The sequence below is a fragment of the Myodes glareolus genome, chromosome 13 (assembly GCF_982192425.1).
Source record: "Myodes glareolus chromosome 13, mMyoGla1.1, whole genome shotgun sequence".
Classification (NCBI taxonomy): Eukaryota; Metazoa; Chordata; class Mammalia; order Rodentia; family Cricetidae; genus Myodes; species Myodes glareolus.
The window spans coordinates 67,086,972-67,109,780 of record NC_142038.1 but is presented as its reverse complement, the minus strand read 5'-3'; the positions used below and the strand labels follow the sequence as shown (position 1 = coordinate 67,109,780).

The 22,809-nt window shown below is 41.2% G+C and overlaps 1 protein-coding gene across 2 annotated transcripts in view; it reads right to left on the bottom strand.

The window, feature by feature from the left end:
- Positions 1-16,180: 16,180 nt before the first annotated feature.
- The window catches only part of Dsc3 (desmocollin 3), a 39,379-nt gene continuing 32,750 nt past the window's right edge, over positions 16,181-22,809 (bottom strand). Inside the window, exons 14-17 of one of the 2 annotated variants that reach the window (XM_048442681.3) lie at positions 21,518-21,639; positions 20,930-21,181; positions 19,087-19,129; positions 18,873-19,009 (exon numbers count right to left, since the gene is read on the bottom strand). In XM_048442681.3, coding sequence (XP_048298638.3) covers positions 19,103-19,129; positions 20,930-21,181; positions 21,518-21,639 — 401 coding nt within the window. In that variant the 3' untranslated portion in view covers positions 18,873-19,009; positions 19,087-19,102. Of the gene's footprint in view, positions 19,010-19,086; positions 19,130-20,929; positions 21,182-21,517; positions 21,640-22,809 lie in introns of both variants that reach the window. The other variant, XM_048442680.3, reaches the window with a different exon arrangement.

Below are 22,809 nucleotides of genomic sequence, written 5' to 3'. Positions count from 1 at the left end.
TGAAAAATTGTCCACCCTATCAACAAGGGAACCCAGAGAATTTATCAATACAGATTGCCATCTAGTGGTCATATATTAGATCACAGTTTGGAGTCTCAAAATGAAACCACATTGTTTATAGCTAGTTAGGGTTCTAGTGTACACAATCGCTCATTCGAATTGTCATGATTCTGTTATTATAACAATTAATTTAAGCTTTTTATTTCCTATTTGCACACTTGCTAAGAAGGCGTGATATAAGAATAAATGTGTATCAATAAGAGGAGCTATGTCTGGAATGCTGGTTTGCTGAATACCCATTCAGATTTACACATGGATACTCCCATACAGCTTAATTTATGAATTTTCCACCACTTCAGGAATGAGTGTCAGACTGCCTCTCAGAAGAAATAATCCTTCCATCAATTAGCTGCAATTAACTAAAATCAAGGGATTTTTGTCAGTTCTGTGCTTCATCAAAGAGCCTACTTTAGCCCTTCATGAGTTCTCATTCAGATATTTAAAATATTTGCTTAGGGTGGGCATGCAGCTGAACATGTGGATTTCCTAACACTGGGGAGGTGGAGGCAAGAGAGACAGTAGTTGACAATTTATCTTCAGCTACATAGAGAGTTTGAGGGATGTGTACATGCCTATAATATTGACTTGGTACCTTGTTATATGCTAGTAAACATAAAAGAATAATGTTGTGGGGTTCCCACCGGAGAAGACTGCTCAGACATGTGTTTCAACCAATAGAAAGCCTTTCTTTGCCAGCCGGTAACTACACTGCGTGTTTGGGACTCCTGAGCACCCTAAGCCTTTCTCAACGTGAGTTTCTAAGCAGAAAAACTGGGTTCTGGGTTCAGCTAACAAGAACACTTAGCCAGAAGTGGGACTACAGAAGCCAGAAAACAAGATTAGTGCATTCAGAGACTTCCCCAAAGCTATAGACTTTGATGGATTAGGTCTTTATTATTAGATCACAGTTTGTACTCTGAAAATGGATTGCGTTGATGATATATAGTTAGGGTTCTGGCAGGTGGTGCTGTCTACATGTTGTTTTACAGCCTGAATGGTACTTCCATCATGGAGACAGTTGTGCTAAGGTCTGGAGCCCTGTTACAAATAATGACTAAGAATATCTAAGTTTTTATCTAAAGAAGAAAATATTAAGAATCATATGGTGTTGGGGTTTGCTACACAGTGGTTTAAATGTGCTTTTTCTTCTCAGTGTTCTCACCTATGATTAAAAATCAAAACTTTATTTATTTATTAAAAATTTCCACCTCCTCCCCACTTCCCTTTTCCTCCCCTCCCCACCTCCTCCTCCCTCTCTAGTCCTAAGAGCAGTCAGGGTTCCCTGCCCCATGGGAAGTCCAAGGTCCTCCCCCATTCATCCAGGTCTATAAAGGTGAGCATCCAAACAAACCAGGCTCCCACAAAGTCAGTCCATGAAATAGAATCAAAACCCAGTGCCTTTGTCCTTGGCTTCTCAGTCAGCCTCCACTGCACCTGCACGTGTGGAGAGCATACATACAGCCAGGTGCACATTTTAAATAACTAAGTAAGTAAATAAAATCTTCTAAAAACCTTTTAAAAAATCAAAACTTTTAAGGAAGTGCAAATTCCCAGACAACAGAAAGAATCTTGTAATATAGTTGTGAAATACTTGCAAATATTTATACTATTAAACCCTGTTCACTGGAACCTACTTTAATGAAAACTACCTATGTCTAAAGCAGTGGTCCTCAACCTGTAGCCCATGGCCCTTTGGTAAATCTCTCTAAAAATATTGACATTATGATTCATCTCAACAGTAAAATTAAAGTTCCAAAGTAGCAAAGAAAATAATTTTATGGTTAAAGATCACCACAACATAAGAAACTGTATCAAAGGGTCATAGCATTAAAAAGCTAATAAAGACTTTCTATTGATTGAAACACATGTCTGGGTAGTCTTCTCCAGTGAGTACCCACAGCATTCTCAACCTTCTGAAAACTGAGAACCACTGGTTTTAAGTCTCAATCAATTTAGAAAGAACTTAAGCATGTATAATACGGACATGTTTTAAAACACTAAGGTTGTTGACATTTTCCCATCTAGAACATCAGTAACTCAGAACAAGTGAGAGTGAGCAGAAGCCAAATGACTAAGCAACGGCTGACCTATTCAAATAAGTTTGGGAGAATAAACATTCCTTACATATTTAATTGGGATGTTTTTTCTCAAACACACCATTGTTTTCAAGGATTTAGGGCTGATCAAGTCTAATGATTGTTATAGAAATATCTAGAAACTTGTCATAATATAAGCAAATGCTACTGTAGTTGCTGCTGGTGAGGTTGGTCACATGTGTAAGCCAGGTGTTTTGGACAAGGTCTCTCGCAGTAACTGGAACTTGTTGATTAGTTAGAATGGTTGGCCAGCAAGCCCACAGGCCCTCATGTCTTAGTCTGGCTTGACTACTTCCTACCTGGGTGCTGGGGATCTGAACTCAGGTCTCTGTGCTTACACAAAAAGCACTTTGCCCTTAGAGCTATCCTCCCACTGCCTAAATGTTTGCTGATTACAAATAAAGCTAGAACATGACAACTGAGATGTCCCTGTCTAGATAAGTGTCTGATAGTTTCTTCTCAAACATATTTCGGCACAGTATAGCTAGTATTAAAGCAGGTGAAATAAATTCATCATTTTAATATTAGAAGGGATGAAATTTAACCATTTTTAAGGTCCCCCAAACCTTAAAAAATAGCAAATGCAAGAACTAGAGAAATGGCACGGGAGTTAGAAGAATGCACTGCTCTTACAGAGGACCCAAGTTTCTTTCCCAGCATCCATCTTGGGCAACCCACAATTCAGTGTAAATCCAGCTCCAGAAAGATCTGACTGCTCTCACCTTCAAAGGTACCTTCACTCACACACACACACACACACACACACACACACACACACACACACACATACATTTAAGGCAAAACAAAAACCTATTTTAAAAAGAAATCTCAAAAACTAATAAATGCCAAAGCAAGGGCTCAAGAGATTTTTATCTTTATATATAGCATTTACTTTGACCTGTGTCCTATCCAAAGAGAACCCACTGAGCAAAGAATAAAGTTGTTTTTAAAGTCCCACACAGTCCTAATAATACCCTTCACTTCAGAAACCAACTGCGACTCATGTGAAGCATTGTATAGGGGAGAAATTTTGAGAATAGAAAAGTCATTGAGAGTCAAAGTTATGTGGTTCAGCAAAGGAGGAGGGGGGTAGGGATGGAGAAGGAGAGGGTTGAAGAAGGAGGAGGAGAAGAAGGGGTAGAGGGGAAAGTAGGAAGAGAAGTAGGAGGAGGAGAAAAAGGAGAAGGAGGAGGAGATGGGAGAAGGGGGATGGGATGGGGGAGGAGTAGGAGGAAAAAGAGAGTAGGAGGAGAAAGAGAGGAGGAGGAGGAAGAGGAGGAAGAAAGAGCACACCCAGTCTTTTACCTTTCCCAGCACTAAGCGAGGGGCAGAAAGAGACTGCAACCACAAGAATGAAAAATCCCTGCCCGTAACGCTAGAGAATGCCATGCACTTTGTTTATTATAGATTTTTCCACATTATATACTTAATAGTAGGCAGAAAATGTAATGATATTTATATATAAAATCAGAAATTTAAATATTTAAAAAAATATGTGCCTAATGATATCACATTCTTAGGCAGCTATTGATTCACTTGGATTTTGACATTCTGGCACATTCTTCCAGGAACTTGACACCAGAAGAAGCTCATTTGTCTCTACTGATTACCCTTGTTTCATTATTAAAATAATCCCTTCCAAGTGTCGCCTTGACATTCTCTCAAAATGACTCTTTCATTCTCAACCGTCTTATTAGGACAAATTTTTATCTGTGAAGCACTTCTTAGTTAATTGAAAAGAGAATTAGAAGCCAAACTCAGCTGTCCATACCTATTTGTGAAGATATTTTATAATTACAACGTTAATTGAGTTGATCAAATCAGCATTATTTTGAAAATTACCTTCACAAAGACATGCTTCAACATCTACACATTGTGGCTTCTCAGAAGGAAAGCTGCCATTTCTTTTAAAAGAAAATCACAGGAAATCCCTAAAATCACTTTAAACTTTTTAAAAATGAAAACAAATTGTTTTACAGTCTGTATCAGAAGCAGAAATAGGGCATCATGCTCTACAGAAACAAGGGTATCATGCTCTACAGACTGAACGGAACCAGCTTTGACTTGAAGGCAGTGACACATGAGACATCTGCTGGAGCTTTAGAAGTACAAGGATTTTTGAAGGTTCTACAGGAAAATCAAGTCTAGCATCATAAGAGTTTCTACATAAATATCATTATAAGCAGGAAGCATTGTACAAATAATTTCTAAAGCAAATTCTACCACTTAACCTGAGTCTTTAGGTTTTAATATTATGTGTGACTCAAAGAAGAAAATGCTAGACTTGGATTAAATAATGCTTTTTTGTCTCTTAACATATCTTTTAAAGCATGAAATGCCAGAAGATGGTTAGAAACTTGGGAAAATAATCGTTGGAGTAGTTAAGAACTCTGAGGACTCCATCAGCAAAGTGATAAATTACTGAACTACAAACCCTCCCTCTTCTGGAGAGACATTGAGAAGACAGATGCTTCTAAACAATATTCTGGGAGCTTTGAAACAAAGATTTATGATAGTAAAGCAAACCCCAAAACAAGAAAGAACTATCTCCAAAATGAGAGTAGGGCTGGGTAAGGTTTAACTAGCTCCAAACCCTCCCTGACCCTGCCTTGGTCTTCACCAACAGCAACCCAGTTCCCTTCATCTTGAAGTAAAGAGAAAAACACACTGACTATAACTGGCTTTTTGCAGGCTTTTGTGTTGAACTTGTGGCCCCCAGGCTATTTTGAGGAAGTGGTGCAGGTTTCAACAATGGGTCTCAACTGAAAAGAGTAAACCTCTGAAAATGTACCTTGGATGGCTGCCTCTGATCCCTGTCTCGCTCTTCTCCCTCCCCTAGCCCCCACTCCTTCATATGGACTGCGAGCTAAAGTGTCTCCCCATGATTCCATTATAGTGAAGCTCTGTCCACACTCATACTGCAGAATGAGTCTTTAGCAAACACATGAGTCAAAATTGTTCCTTTAAATTATTCTGTTGGTATTTGCTCATGGTAATGAGAAAAGCTGATAAACACAAATAGCTCATTTGCAAGGTGTGTGTGTGTGTTCTAACCAAGTTAGAATATGTTTGAGAAGCTGGTTTGCTAGTCGCTCAATCATACCTCAGAATTTAGACAAGGGGAAAGGTAGCATTACTCAAGACAGTGGCAAGGGCTAACAAAACTCATGTTTAAAGTCATGGATGGAGTTACATAACAGATCACCAAGGGCCAGAAGAGAAGTTGAGGTGAGACTCCTTAGAAAAGGTGAGTTCGTATGCCACTGCACATATGTATGAAGGAGTCACAGATGTCTGCTCTAGCAACACATGTTTAGAAATGTCCTGAGTCTAATGATAAAAGTAAAATGCTGCAGATCCCCAAGTGGCTGTAGCGGGCAGTTGGTCCAGAGACCATGCCACAGGTCCCCGAAGAGGCAGCAGGCAGTGGGCAGTGGGTCCTGAGACCAGCCAGTCCCGGGCAGGGATGGCGCATCCCTAGTGGCTGCAGCTGGCCACGAGTCCCAGGCAGGAAGCTATGTGGGCAGCCAGTCCCACGAGGTGAGACAGACAGATGGGCAAGCCATGAGATCATGCCGCAGGTCTCTAAAGGTGTCTGGTCCTGAACAGGGAGCCATGTGGCTGTCAAGAGACAGAGACATGGATAGGCACGCCAGGCAGAGGGAAGTTGGATATTTATTTAGTGTGTTATGGAGGGGAAAAGGGAGAAGAGCAGAGAGAGAGGCAGTGGGGGGAGGAGAGAAGTGAGGAGAAGGAAATGACAGAGCTGCTGCAGAAAAAGAAGGAACTCAGGCAGGAAAGCTGAAGATGGGGGTGTGGCTTGTCTTTTAAAGGAACAGAGCAGACCATTACACTGAGAAGATCAGCAGTTTTCATCCAGAGCAAGACTGGATGAGCAGCAGGCCTGGGTTGAGCATGGAGCTGGTCTGCATAAACCAGGAAAGATAGTTGTTACATTCTTCCAAAAGTGTGTGCATGTTCACACATCTGTCCATCTGTCTGTCTGTCTGTCTGTCTGTCTGATTTCTGGGCCATCAAGATCTCTGTCAAAGCAGTTGGAGCTGGAACTCCTGCTGTCTCCTGTGTTTTAAACATAAGATGCCCACAGAGGCCCATATGGCTGAGTACTCGGTCCCCAGCTGTGGGTGCTGTGTGGAATGGGAGCAGCAGGACAAGGGCAGGAAGCCTTGCTGGAGGAAGTCTGAGGTTTACAGCCTGGCCACACCTCCAGCTTCCTGTCTGCTTCCTGCGTGAGGGTGTGGAATGCCCAAGTTTCTGGTCACCAAATGAATTCATGGAGCCAGATTTCTGATGGAAATTACATGAAGATTTTAATTATATTCGAACTCGAGTTTGGAATTTACCCCCACCACACCAACACAGTGGGTAAGGGAAGTGCAGCTCTGAACCCCGGGGAAAGAGCCAACTCTTAAAGGGGAGATGTCATAGTCAGGGAAGTTCAAGTCCTGTCGTCTTGGGATTGGGTGAGTAGTACATAAGATAACGTAGTTTTCTGAACCCATTGATCAGTTTTTTGGGCGTGAAAACCTAAGAAGGAGCCATTAATAGCTGACAAAGTATCTTCAAGGACAGGATTCCTCCCAAGAACATCTGGACCTTGTTAAATGTTATGGCCCTGCTTCCTATCATCTTAATCGGCCATTTTTAGGGATCTGTTCAAGTTTCTGCCACAGCAGCACATTTCTGGAGCTGAGATCGTTCACTCCCAACTCATTTTATGGCTTAAGATGAACTCCCCTCTTTAAAATGGAGTTTGCAAAGTCAGGTCCTCACAGGTACAGCATGAGTAGCCACTTGTTTCAGGTCCCATGCCTTCCCTGTCTGTTGTCATGGCTTCCCTGTCATTATGGACTCTATTTCTTTGACACTGTTAGCCAAAATGAATCTGTTTTCTCCTGGGATGTTTTTATCAGGGATTTTTATCGCAACAACCAAAAAAAAAAAAATGAAGGTAATTACAGCAATGAGTGCATACAAAAGTCATACTCATCTCTAGAAGAGACATCTCAAAACAGGCGGTCTACTACTTAGAGTTTTAACACAAAAAGTATGAGGGAGGGAGAAATGCAGGGTAGGGACAAATCTGATTTTCAACATAACCACATTATGATTATCAAATAATCAATTTTCAGCAATAAAAATCCACAAGCTATATAAAGGACAGGAAACAGGACCCACTCAAAAATTCATCAAAGATGAATGATTTTTAAAAGATGACCTAAATACACTAAAAATGTTGAAAAAATTATTAAAAGACAATGAAGGGAAATTTTAGCAAAATGGTATCTGAATGAATTGAGAATATCAACAAAGAAACAAAAGTTATTTTTTTTTTGTTTTTGAGTAATACAAGTTTTAGGACCTAAAACGACAAGTGAAATAAAAAAGACTCATTAGAATGATTCAATGGGGGAGGGGGTTAGGAAAAAGAGAAAATAAGATGAACCTAAAGACTGATAAATGGAATTTTTAATCTGAGAGAATGACCTTTTTTATTGTTTAAACTATTGACTTCTTAATTTCACAATCCTCAGTTCCAGGGATGGATGCTGCCATGGCCTGAACTGTGGCCCCACTCACTCAGGCATGTAGCTGTTGAAGCTTTGGCTCCAAAAGTGACTATGTTTAAAAGCAGAGAGTTTAGGGAGACAAGTAGCATTAAATCTAATCATAAATATAGTTTTAGTCCCTAATTCTATAGGACTTTAGGCACACAAAATTAAAGAAAAAAAAAGACTCTCACTAGAACTCAGTTTTCTCATCAGCTGAGAACATCCCAGCAGGGGATGCTGTAACCAACAGCTACTTGCTTATGTCCAGCAAGGACTGAAGGTGTTTCCTCCTATGCTGCTGGTTGACCTCTCTGCCCTCCTCTCTTCCCAGTCACTGGGGACCATTATTCTGTTCTTCCATGTGTTTGATTTTTGGCTTCTATAATTCAGTGAGAACATCAGCCTGGCTTGTTTCATTTAATGCAACAATCTCTAGCTCTGTTTATGCGGCAGCAGATGGCAGGACTCTGTGCTATTGTTGTGTGATAGAGGGAATAAAGTATGTGGTAAGAAAGCCTAGGAGATAAACAACTTAGTAAGCCAAATTGAACTGGGTCTGTGTTATACTTTCTCGAGCAACTTCATAATATATAGTTATCATTAACCACATTGATTTGGGGCCATTATATAGCCGTTATTTATTGATGAATGGTAGCTGTTATTCATTGAACAGAAATATTTAGTGGAAACTGAAGGAATTTTCTAGGGAGTCAGATTGAGGCTCAGTATGGAATTTCTTCTGCCCCACCCTTCCTCACTACTTCTCAAAATGTCTCTAGTCCTTACCTCTGAAGAGTCAAGTTCTAATCTACAGAATAAGTACAGATACATAGCAGAATTAAAGAATTAATTATCTAACATATACACTCAATAATGTTAGTTTTCCATCTGCCTTTTGTGTTCCCCAACAATGCAGACTCTTGCTTTTACCTGAAACTCTCCTAAGATAAAGTAACTAAAGAGAGAGCATGATAAATTCTCAACATCAAAGTATTATATGGCTGAAAGAGACAATCACTCTCTCAGTAAATTATTGCAACTTCTACCAATGGATTTTATATAAGAGGTCACTTTCTCTCCCTTTCTGCCTTCATATAACAGCGTTAAAAAAATAAGCTGAACAAGCTAGGACAACGGTGTAGCATGCAGTCATCCCTGGATTCAACCAGACCTTAAAGTTGTATTTGCAGTGAAATGTGGGAAGAGACTGGGGTGACAGGCCCTAAGTGAGTCCTAGCGGTGTCTCAACTTTCTGTTCATGACTCGGTGTCCGCCTGTTCTAGTCCAGCAGGACCTGTGATGTACCTCGGTGAAGAGGGTCAATAGGATGGGCACAATGCCTGCAGAGCAAGCCTGGTGGCCTGATCTCCATCCCTGCCTGCAGATGGAACGAGAACGCCTACCAGAGTGATCCTCTGACCTGCATACATGACCAATGATGCACATGTACTCTCTCATGCATCACACATGTATGCACACGCACACACATACACACACTAAAATAGCAGTAACATAATTGACAGATAAACTAAAAATCACTTAATATTCTGGCCATGTGCTTCAATTTAAAAAAAAGCAATTGACAAATATTCTCATCATTCATCATAATGAACGACTGTAGCACAACTATGTGAACTTTCGGTTGCAAACCAGTCCGACAAGCTGCAGGTTTTTGCCTTCTTGGAATCTTGGTGTTAATGTATGCGTTATTCCCTGGCCCACCGGGAAACTGCACTTCCGGGTTCCGCCAGCTCGGGTATCCCAGGTGCACACGCGTGGGTGGCTTGCCAACTGCGTCACCAACGTCTGACACAGAAGCCCCTGTGCGCCTGTCACCAGCGTCTGACGTAGATATATCTTTGCCTTCACGCGCGTGCACCGGGAACCCCTTAAAAGCAAAGGCCGCCATTCCCGTCTCTCTCTCTCTCCCTCTCCTTCCATCCCCTCACCTTTCTTTTCCCCGGGCCCATCGCACAGATCTGCTTAATAAACTCATACACGTGGGTTTGTTTGTGCCTCACGTTTTCTCTCTGCAGGACATTTTAGTATGTGCTTGCGAGATCCACACAAGAACAAACATTTCCATCTCTTCCCTTTTTTGCACTGATAACATTATAGAGCTACTGGCTCAGAGGTGGGTAGGAAAGCTATATACTCTAGCATGTAAAATAAAAACAAATGGGTGGCCTTTGCTTTCCTGGGTGGAGGTAAAACCCTCAAAGGTGGCATAGGCCAGCTGAGGGCAAACGGCTCTGCTCTGCTCTGAACTGGCTGTAGAGACACGCTAAAGGGCAAGTTTTATCCCCACTGTTGGAAAAGGAGCAAAATGCCAAATGTTGGTATTGGCAATGAGGTTCTCTAGAACACTTCCTGGCGCATGCCTTCTTGTGTAGTCGGTTACAAGGGCGCCTCCATGTGACATGCAAATGAAGACCTGAGGCAGCCCTCAAGGTCCAGGTGCAAGCTCAGCTCCAGTTGAAGGAAGCAGAGAAAATAAGACAAGAGAAGGAGCAGAAAAGTAAAAGAAATGAAACTGGCCAGGGAAATTAAAGGAAGATGGTAAAAACAAGGAGGGAAGGGGATGAAGAGAAAAGATGGAAGGAGGAACTGGAAGGAAGAAACCCATCATCGCTAGTCTCACCAAGGTAAAATCCCAGACACTGTGCTCACAGGACACAGAGCTCTGACTTCTCACTCCATTCACGCTCTACCCCGCCTTTAGAAACAGGAACACACCAAGCAGTTTCCTCTCCCTTCTGGGATATGCATACAGGAAGCTACTCTTCCCACTGCTATATCTTTATCATTTAAAACCATGACAAGCATGTGATAATTGACCAAGATAATTGATCAAGTAACTGAATGAATAATCATCTTTTAAACAAGAGATTAAAACGTTAGATGATCTAGCACTTACACAGGTTATGTGACAAGTTGCTAAGTATTTCCATACACTGGGACTAATAATCAGAGCATCATTTGCATTCAAATTTGAAACTTACCTAAATATTTTTTAATATAAAGACAGATTAAGTTATGAGGAAAGTAAGGTTTATTTCTATGTCATGGTTGTCATTGGTGATATGAGTTGAAGCCTACATTAGCATAACATATAAAACTTAGATCCTGGGACTGGAGACATAGTTCAGTGGTAAATTGCATTCACTGTTCTTAAAGAAAATCCTGAGTCCATTCCTGGACCTACATGGCAGCTCACAACCATCTACAACTCCAGTGCCCAGGAATCTGATGCCCTCTTCTGCTCTCCACGGTCTCCTGCATGCATGTGACACACAGACACACATCCAGGTTTACATACAGATAAAATAAATTAAATATTTTTAAAATAAATAAAATAAATTAAATATTTTTAAAATAAATAAAATAAAACATAGATCTTCTGAATACCATCATTCAGGATGGGTGAGGCCAAATTAGCAGGGTTCTCTTTTGAAGAGCAGCGTTGCATTTCAGGGTCTGAACTCAGGCATATTCACCCTTCACTGAAATACCATGCTGACTCTGAACCAGACATGCTGTGCACACTACCAAGTTAGAATCACAGGGCAAAATGTTACTAAACCAGCTTGATGCAAATAAAAACATTTTTTAAATGTGCCATTATTTTTATCTCTGGGCTCTCTTTTTGGGTCAGGGATGCTTGGGGCTTTTTAGAATGGCATTTCCCCAAGTAAGCTTACATTATTATATGTCTGTTTTAACTTGTCTATGATGATTCATATTTTTAAAAAAAACACTCCAGTGTAACAAGCATAATCTGTAAGATTGTCCTTAACTTCCAGCAGATTGCATATCAGAGAAGTAGACATGGTTCTCAAGCATAATTTCAGTTATTACAGCTCTCTAACCAGTAATTCAGTTTCACGAGGGAGATGCAGATTGCATACATAAAAGAATCCAAACCATTAAAGGTAAAATTGAAACCTATCTTTTAACAAAATTAATGTGCATATATTTTTATCACACAGCACATTTAGCATAAAGCATTATGAAAGGAAAATAGCAAACATCTACATAAAGAATGCCAGAAAGTAAGAACAAATGTTCCCCGTGGAATCTTACTGCATCTATCAGAATGGGCCAGTGAAAAAATATTGCCTAAGAGAACGGATAGATGCCTTCTTCTCAGGCTGAAGAGATGGCTCACTAGGCAAAAATGCTAGTTGCTGTTTCAGAGGACCAGAGGTCAGTTCCCAGGATCCATGCTAGATGGCTTACAACACCCTGCAACTCCAGCTCCAGGGATCCAGTGTACACTTCTGGTCTCTGAAGATACCTGCACTTGTCAGAGTGTACACGTAGGGCCCAGCCATGACAAGTTCAATAGAGGCCTATGTCTCAGTAGTTTAAGACCACAAACTGAGACTACCCAGGCATCACCCAGGATCAGATCATCCAAAGGAAATTCCTAACGTTCCAACCATTGTAGATAGGATCACCTGCCAAAACACACCCATTACTTTTCACCAAAACACCCCTATACAGATGTCAGCCAATCAGAAGTCATAAACCTTAAAAATCCCTCACCCAACCCCAACTAATCTTGGGGCTCTCTGGCCACTCCAATGTGATGAAAACTTGGAGAGTCCGAGTTTGCAAACTTATATAAAAATAAAGGCTAGTTGCTTTTACATACAGGTGGGGGTGAGGGATTTCTAAGGTTCAGGCCCGTTGATTGGCTGGCATTTGTCTAAGGGTGTCCTGGTGAGTTTGAGCTAATTGATCCTGTCTGCAATGGTTGGAATGTTAGGAATTTTCATTGGATACTCTGTTTGTAGGTGGTGCCTAGGTGATCTCAGTTTGTGGTCCTTCCTGCCACCAGGTATTACTTCAGGGTAAACTATTGAGACTCAGGCCTCCATTAAACTTATCCATGGCTGAGTCCTACACTTCCCCTTTCACAAGCACTGTTGACAGAACCCAATCATGGGTTCTGCTTGTAATGGAAAAATTAAAATTGCTACAGATCCCAAGTGGCTGCAGCAGGCAGCAGGTCATGAGACCATACTGCAGGTCCCTGAGTTGGGGCAGGCAGAGGACCCCAGAGCAGCCAGTTCCAGGCAGAGAGAGCACATGAGACTGCCGCAGGTTTCTGAAGGTGGCTGGTCCCAGGTGGCGGGTGAGAGACAGACAGATAGGCAAGCCATGCAGAGGGAGGTTGGATATTTATTTAGTGGGTTACGGAAGGGGAAGGGAGAAGGGGAGAAGAGCAGAGAGGCAGAAAGAGAGAGGGTGACCAAAGTTGCCTCTTTGAGAGGGAGACGGAAAAGGAAAAGACTCAGACTGAAATCAGGAAGGAAGATCTGCTTGTCTCAGCAGACAGGGGAGGGAGTGGGCGTGCTTTGTCTCCTAAAGAGATAGAACAGATCATTGCACTGCTTGGCCATGGTTTTAAGGAGGTATTATTGGGACCTAAGAACCATTTTAGTTAATAAATGCATCAATTGACAACTCTGGACCTATTTTTCTAGTATGTCAACAGGTTTTACAGTTAGTTATCTTGTCCCCCATGCCAGGAAGATCCCCCTTTCAACCTATTCTGGGCAGGTAGCATGGAATGACATGTTCCTTTCCGCAACTAATTCAAGCTGATATTGGGGTGTTGTTATCAGCGCCTGAGTAGGTTGAAAGGCTAGCCAAAGGTAGGGAGGGAATTCAGGCAATGGGGCACTCATCAGACTTCATTGAAGGGACAGAGAGCGTTCATATGTGCTGGACTGGTCCACATCAGCTTTCAGGAAGTTCAAGACTTGCTGCCATTCAGAGAAGGTTTGTCATCAGCAACTGATGCTTAGATGCATCTGCCAGCCAAGCGGAAGCCTATTGAGATGAGTTTAAACTAGGAACAGAAGCCAAAATTTGTGTACTTAAAGAAAAAAATCATATTGTAGAAAAAGAGCAGATAACAGGTATCTGTAAACAGAAGGAATAGACTCATAACTTTGAGTCCTAGCAAAAACTACAGACTTTGGTTAGAAGCATGTATGTATTTTTTTTCTGTTCAGAGTGTAGGCCCATATTTCTATTTGGTATGGCAGCCAGGCTCTAAAGCAATAGAAGTATCTGAGGATGGTCATGTAGCCTTCCAGACAGGCTGTTTGCTACCTAACAAAAAGTCAGGATATTGTTTTGCTTCTTTCTTTGTAATTTGGAAGATGCCTGATAGAGATGCTGATTTAGCCTACATGACAGGTATCATACAGAGCACATACGTAGTTGTGGACAGAAAAAAAAACCATTCACTGGTTACCTAGGAGACAGAATGCTGGTGTATTTCCCACTCAGTTTATGTTTTGGTATGAAAGACTGTTTGGAGAACAAATGAGAGGAATTCTTCAGGATGTGAACTCAGGACTTCATGAGGTATCACTGAGAATTTCCCTCCCAATAAAACCATGTGAGTTGTGTCTTTATTTTCACACCTCCACACCAGTCCAGAGAAATAGTTTATGTTGGGGTCTGGTGAAGAGAAATAATTTAGAGTCGGGCTAGCACTGAATCACGACACCAGAGAACCATGTATGTTTTGGACAGAAATGCTTTTGGCCTGATAAGAAACACCTTTAGTTTGTATCTAAATGGCAACTAGAATAAATCTAAAATCTTGAGCTTGTGACCCAAACAGTAAGTAGCCATTGCTCTATCAGCTTATTAGAACTATACTATAGAGGGGGGAAGAAAAAACATTTTCCATATCTTAACCTGTGTTTACATCTTAAGTCATTTTTTGACCCACAAAGATAAAGAAATTTTATATTCTCAGACCTTAAAACATAGTATCTTTAGAATGAGCTGACAAGCTGTCTATTGCTTTGTGGAAGGATCTGGATACCTTTTGCTGCTAAACTGACATTATAACTGCCCTAGCCATCAACACTATCAGAGATCCCAGAAGGATAAGTAAAGTATATCTGAGTGCAGATCAAATAGTTTCCAAATCTATTAAAATTGACAGGGACCAGAGTCCACATACAGTTAGTCATACCCAGGTCTCCATAACATTGGAGGCAGAAATATCCAGAACAGTCTTAGCCAATAAGGTGAAAAAAATTTTTTTTTCCTGTAGAAGGGGGACATGGAAAAGATTGACCTAACATGTCATTCCATGCTCCCTGCCCAGAATAGGTTGAAAGGGTAAGACAAGCAGAAATTCTCTGACACGAAGGGCAAAATAACTACCTATAGTGTCTGCTGATATGCCAGAAAAATAGGCCCAGAGTTATTAACTATTAATGGATTTGTTAACTAAAATAGTTCTTAAGTCCCAATAATACCTCCTTAAAACCATGGGCAAGCAGGACCGATGACTGGGTCCTATCATTGGTGCTTGTGAAGGAGAAGTGTAGGACTCAGCAATCCATGATAAGCTTATTAGGAGCAGACCACCCAAAGGAAGTTCTTAACTTCCAGCCATTATCACCTGACAGTGTAGGACCCAGGCTGAGTTTAATGGAGGCCTGAGTCTCAGTAGTTTACCCTGAAGCAATGCCTGGTTGCAGGAAGGGCCACAAACTGAGATCACCTAGGCACCACCCAAGAACAGACCATCCCCCAAGGAAATTCCTAACATTCCAACCATTGTAGATAGGATCACCTTCCAGCATACACTCACCAGGACACCCCTAGACAAATGCCAGCCAATCAAGGGTCCTGAACCTTAGATATCCCTAACCCCCAGCTTTACTATTATAAAAACCCACTCTAGCTGAGCTTGGGGCGCTCAGATTATTCCAATACGTTGGACACATGGAGAGACCAAGTTTGCAAGCTTATATAAAATAAAGACTCTTTGCTTTTACATAGGGGACTCGGCCACCTTGTTGGTTTTTGGGTATCTGGGCATAACAAACACCATGCATCCTGGTTCTGTTTGTGTGTTCATCCTGTCTGCTTGAGAACAGAGAGGTCTGAGTCTTTGAAGGATGTGTCCCATACTCACTTGTAGATACTTGAAAAGAAGGTATGGGAAGAGGGAGCCACAAGTAAAGGCAGAGCACCAGCCTCCCTGCCAGCAGAGCTCAGGAGGATGTGTCTGTCCTGCCAGAAAGCAAAGTCTAAAACACACAGGGAAAGAGTTTGCCTCTCAGAATTCCATTCCCTAACAGCTTCTTTGTGTGAAGGGTAGAAAGAATGTCAGTGCATTCCAGTCTCAACAGTACTGCCCCTTTATTCTCCTAGTACTAAATTTCTATACCAAGTGCTAAAAGGGGCTGGAGCTATAGTTCAACTCGTTAAGAGCAATTACTGGCTCCCAATTTCAAGTTTTTTTTACTGGTATATCATCTCTGCAACCACAATCACATCATTTATTTTTCCAGATGGTGTGGAGTATTTTGACTGTCTTGCTAGCATGAAACTCAATGTTTTGAGGTTGCAGTGTTAGCACCTTCGATCCTTTAGTCTCTACATACAGCAAAGACAGGAAATCAATTTAGCATTTTTATTACATTTTTAATAAGAAGTATTATTTTACACATTAAATGCATGCTTATTTCTATCTGACAAGTTTCAAAAGCAATTTAATTGTCAAACTAAGATTGTTTAAAACATTGAAAAATAAACTTCAATTGCTCTTTAGACAGTAGACAGTTACCTGCTTCCTTATAAATGTAATAAAAAATGGTCTGTACAATCACATAAAAACCTGGGTGGAGGGGGATGAAGGCGTTAAAAAAAAAGCAAGCTGTTTTTCTTACACTCTAAAATAGCACAATTTTCACCTTATACATATAAGGAAAGAATAATATGTGATGCTATGGGGGAAAATGACAATTTCAAAAGTCTACCAAGAAAATGACTCTCAGGGCAAAATGAAAACATGAAAAATGTAAAATCAAATCAGGATCTTAGATATACATGTAACTGAAGACCTTAGCATTGCTGGAGAAGGGCTAAGCGTTTTCTCGTGGAGCCTGTGTCTGGTCGGCACAGCAGTTCTGGCCCGTTCAAAGACTCCCCACATGTAGCCCAAGCTGGCCTCAAGCTTCTCACATAACTACAGAGAACCTCGAATTTTCTTGATCCTCCTGCTACACTTCTCAAGTGCTGAAACTGTGTTTGTTTTATGCAGCACTTGGAATCAAATGCTGGGCTTCGCTCTTGCCTGGCGAGCATGAAGCTGACTGATCTATACCCTCCTCGTAGCCTTCCTTTCCTGCCACTGCATTCCAAATAAGAAATGGCTTGCCTGATGCTTCACCAAACTAAACGGCAGCTATATGGTCTTCAGAGCAAGGAGAAAATGCAGGGTGAGACCTGGGGAAATGCGAAGAGCTTATGATGCCACCTTGGCTGTTCGTGGGCCTCTTGGCTTCACTTCCCTCCTGGCCTGCTTGTTTGTCTCTGAACACCAAAATGCTCCATCGGTTTGTCCTCCCTAAGTGAGAGTTTGATCTCCTTCTCCCATGAATCCTAACTCCTGTCATGAGAAACTCCCCCTAACAAAGCAAACTGATAGAAACCTCACTCACACTGAAGGATGATTGAGTTTCTGGATGATTTGCCACCTAGGTGGATCTGCTGGAGTTCATTCAAGCAGCTTTCGCAGACAGGGAAAGGAATCCAAGAAGCCTGGGCTTCTGGACTGGCCTCAGTCCACTCCCAAAGTCTCCCAACTTAAGGTTAAGACCAGTTTGCTCTGCATCAAGAACAAGAGTGGTTCCATCTGCCTGTAGTTGTACTATACAGAGACTTGGCAGAAGGCTTGTGAGTTTGAGGCCAGTCCGGCTTATGAAGAGCTACCCCAAAAAAACAAAATGAAGAGAAGGAAGAGAGAAAAAAGGAAGAAACCAAAAAAAAAAAAAAGGTGATGGAGGATGTATGTAACTTCAGCAAAGATCAGCCCTATGACCCAGGAAAGCCATGCCGTTTCTGTCAACACCCCACCAGCAAGCTGTGGGTCCCAGCAGTAGGGGACAGAGGGGCAGCTTCTAATATTTGCGTGTACAAGTCTTTATATATCCTGCAAAGGGAATCCATTATTCCATGTGCCTATTTTCTTTCCCACCAAAAGTAGAATCTATATTTCTGAATTTAAACAAATTACACGGCAGGCCTGGGCTGCCACATTCAGGCAGGAGGAAGTCTGCCCCTGTTACAAGATGAGCCACATCCAGTCTTGTCTTCAATCGTTGCCATTTTCCTCTTTGTTTACACCGCATTTTAAATGCTGCTCTGCTGTGCACTTTTGTAGAAATACCCACTGGCCTCAGACTACGCTGAAATAAAGGAACTGCCGCACAATAGACTAGTTTGCCAAGTTTTGTTTCCAAAGTCCAGTAAAGTATTTGATAATGAAATCGGAGAGAAGCAGGTGCTAGATCATCAGCTTTGTAAAAGTTTTACTGTAATTTAGTATTAATTATTTCTGTTCTAAAACATTCTTCAAATAGTGTTGCTTGATGTTTTGCTCATTTCTTAAGTCATTTTTATGAGTGTGTGGTGCTGCAATATTGGCATAACTTAGCTGTTTTTAGACTACTGTTTTACTCAATTCATTTGTTAGGTAAATACCTTCAGGGCAGGGTGGGTCCTTTACAGACCTCAGCTAACTCCAGTACTGCAACATGAGCTTTGCTGGTTCTCTATTTTAATACCTGTGCTTTTAGAAAAGCAGTCAGCAACAAACCACTTTAACAATACAAATTACTAGGGGGAAGACTGTAAAATGTAGAAAAATTCATTATATGTGCACACACTCCTTGGCTGACGATGCAGCTGTATCGTAGTATTGTAGGAACTCTCAGTGGAGATGTGCGCACAGCGGACTGCAAGGGTCAGGATCTGTGGCAGACTGGGAACTGCAGCTCACTGCCCTGTTGAGCGGGGCAGGAAGATTAAACACAGCACACAGCCAGTCTAAAAACGATCAGAATTCCTCAAACAGTTTCTCCTGAATATGTGTCAATTTCACACTAAAGTCAAAATATCACAAGCCAGCATAACTCCAGAGCATTTTGTGTGAGTAAAACCTCTATTTTACAGTCTCTTCTTCGTTTCAAATGTCGGGGACAACTGCGGGGGACAACTGTGGAGGCCGTGTCTGATTGTAACCCAGTGGCATTATCTCTTTGTGCACGTTTCTGCCAATGTAAGAAATTTGGGTTCCAAGTTGTTTAAAAAGTCCAGTCCCTCTTCTTCCTGCTTTTCGCTGCAGCAGCCTACAGAACCTGCTGGAGATCCCCTGCCTTCATAGTTGTAGGTGAGGACGTAGTCTTGGGATGGGATATGGTCTTCATTCTGATTACACGCGTGCAATTTCTGTAAAGTCCAAAAAACAGGATTGTATTATTTCTTTAAACAACTTCAATTATGAACAGAAAAATTATTTTATTTACCTTTTATGTTTAATTTTTAACCAGTGTGTCCTCTAATGGAGTCCTACACACAAAAAATGCACATGATTGGTCTATATTACAGCCATATCATAAATCAGTATAATTTGCATTTTTAATAACCCCCCAAAATAAAAAAACCAGGTTTGCAACTGTTATATCTACATACATTTAAGTCATCATGAGATATTGATCCCCAGATGTTATGTCTATAGCTGAGGTCAGTTCACGAAATGGAGACAATATGCCGAGTGGTTGGAATTTGGATGTGGCTATGAAATGGTCCTAGTTTTGAGTAACTTTAGTTTACTAACTTGTGTCGCTTTAAATTACATTCTCCTCCAATGTCACTTTGTTATTTTGAAATCTACTGATGGAAATGCAATACTTGAAAGCCTGCTTCTTATGGCCAGCAGTGTACAGTGGATATAAACCAAACCTCTATTGTGTGCAATGATTAAATACACTTAAAAAATTACTGCACTCCAAAGTAGCCAAAATCCAGAGATATATCCCCAGAAAAATCACTAATAAAAGCATCAGCTTAACGCACACTGCAGAAACCATGCTTTCTCTATAAAGCAGCCAGGCTTTTGGGCAGATACACTGAGGCAGGCACACCTCTGCACTCGGTGCAGGGTCCCGCTGGCCTGTCTTCCAAATGGCAAGGCTCCCTCTGCTGACCTGCTAGAGCAGTCCTCTCATAGCCCTCAGCTCTGCCACCCACACCTCCCATTACAGGGTGTCCCTAAGAGAGTATCTGGTCTGTCCCTTAGCATGATTGTACGTGAATGCAGGCTGCAAATATAAACCATGAAACCATTAAAATAGGACTAAATAAAAACAAAACAAATGCTGCGGACATACAGTAAGAGAGCCCTCTTCTAGAACATTGTTTGTGTTCTGTCCATCCCAGCACTAAAGGCGTCTGGTACAGTGTTTGCTCCAAAGACACCAGTGCCACTGTTAAAGGCATGGAATCAGTGCCAGCAAGAATGCTCAAACAGGATCCCCTACCCTGGCCCCACATACAAATCAGACATAACATGTTGTGCACACGCACACACTTCAGTGAAACTAGAATCTCCCAGAATGAAGCAGAGACATTAGCATCTCTGAAAGCTTTCCAGTGTTGGTGTAGACCAAGTCACTCATTTACCCCTGTCTTTCACAGCACTGCTCTCCAGATGACACACTTTATATTTGCATGCTATGCTTTATGTGTTCAAAATAATTCCTATGATAGTGTTTTCTATGTTTCAAAATTACTGGGAATAAATTTCAAATGTCCTCACCCACTGGGTTCTTTAGCCATTCTACACTGCATAGCTATGTGGCCACTCACCACATCCTATAAATATGTGCCACAATTGCTAGTCCAGTTAGAAGAAAGCAGAAAATTAAAAAGTTAGTGCATGGCTTAAGTAAAGCATGTTAGTCTTTAACCTAAAAAAAAAAACAAAAAAAAAACAAAACTGTATTCAGATGTTTAGATTTTCATAGCAAAGTACAAGTTTGATTTGGTAAATAATGTATTCTTGAAGAACTAGAATTTATCTTCATATTTTTATCAAAGAGGTTTGTAAGACAGTTGTATACCTAAAAGTGCATCTTTGCAGGCAGACATCAGAAGTCCCTGGTTCTCATAAGATTCTAGAAACTGAGTGAATGCAACAGAGGGATCAAAATATTTAAAGATTAAATGTAACAAAATCAAGGCTTTTAAAAAATGACTAGATCTCACAAGAGAAGGCACATAAAACACTGGCAAAGCAGCTTCTGGAAATTTACATTATCAGTGTCCTATTGTTCTCTACTTCAAAGTAAACCCTCTAGGGACACTCACTTCGCCAAGCCGGGGCTGCGTGAAACTGTGCCACTCGGAATAAGTGTATCTGCAGTTGTCCACCTCCACGTGTCCTCCTCTGCAGGGATCCAGGGTGTGGTGATGGCCGGCCACGCGGCAGGAGTCCAACGTCTGGTGTCCTTTCATCTCAAAGTTCTCCTGCCCACCGTTTCTCATTCCCGATCCCATTGTGCCACAGAAGCCTTGGCTGGAGTTGTTGGCAGTCTGGGTGGTGAATCCGTTGGCAGAGCACTTCATTGTAATAAAACAAGACAACAGTGGGGGGGGGGGGGGGCGTCAAAGAATGTCACACGTTGCAGAAAGCAGTCAGGGTGATTACTGTTGTAATCATTCCCAACATAGACTAAGTTTGAATTAAGACTACCAAAGAGTGGAAAAATAGAACTGCAAGGTACACTTGAAGTTCAGTAAGTAGCACCCCATGAGGGCTGGGACACTGAAAGTCCCAAGTCGACTTACAATTTACAAGATTCCAACTACTTACAAATATAAATTGGCTCCTAAATAACTTCACAGGGATGAATTGTAAAACTATAGGAATAATTGTTCACCAAGGAAGTGACTTACCACCCGGTCATCTCCAGGTGCTTCAGTGTTGGATATGATTAAGTTTTGCTGTGCTAAGTCTTCAGGAAAATGTTTTCCTTTCCGGGCAGTGACAACGCTGCATACTAAAGTCAGCAGTACCGCTAAGGAAAAATAGAAGAAGAAATAAAGTTTTAAAAGGACATACTTCATTTGCCCTCCATACAAAAATAACCATTCTTTATTGCTTATGACTTGGGCCACAAGGAAACAATGAGAATATTAACTCTGCCTTTGATCAAATCATCCTGGTCTTAATAAATCCACAGGCACAGTCTGAAATGTGCAATAATCACATGGGATTGTGTTTAGAATCATGAGTTCAATTGTAGATCTTAAAAGTCTTGGGGCAGGGGGGCAAATAAAAAGTGTCTAACATTTATTTAAGTCAAGCACTAAAGATATTTACTGATTCCCAAAATATCAGTTTTTCAATTGGAAAAATAAAAAAAAAACCTTTTTCTCAGAACAGATTTGTCTCCAACAAACATAATTGAGCATATCTTGCATCTTACTTAGAATTTTATCCTACATGGTAATAATAGGAGACTTAGAATAATATGAACACTAAATCAACAGTAATAACCATGATTTGCAGTGGTTCAGAAGACCTGCTAGCACATTGTCAAGTCAAGGCTACAATTCCAGCTCACTGTATGTTTTAGTATAACCCATGACCTAAGATTTTTAAGCCTTTAAGTTATTGAAAAAGAAAACAACAAAAACAGGAATAATTCATGATATTAAAATTATAGAACCTGAGCACAGTGGTAGTTGTCTTTAATCCCAGAACGCAGGAGGCAGAGGCAGACAGATCTTTGTGAGTTCAAGACCAATCTAGTCTACATAGTGAGTTCCAGGGCAGGTAGGGCTTCAGAGTGAGACCCTGTCTCAAAAGCAAACAAAACAGCAACGAAAATCAAACCAAAAGAAAAATGCAAATACTAAAATTACAAGAAATTCAAATTTTTGCCTTCAGATTTGAAGTGCTGAGGGAACACAGCTGTGCCATTCACTTGCATACTCTGAGCAACGGCCTTGCTATTACAGATATCACAGATGTCAGCTGGCCCAGATAGCTCTGAGAAGTATACCATTGTCCCTTGAAAGGACGGCTGTGCCTCCCTTCCCCTCTCCATGCTACCTCTGGCTGCGTTTTCTGATTCCCTTGACCTCATCTACTTCTGTCTAGACAGAGGAGTCTCCACGCCATTGTTTAACTTCTCCAGAAATAACCTCACCATACAGCCTTTGACTTGACGCTTGCCTCCAAC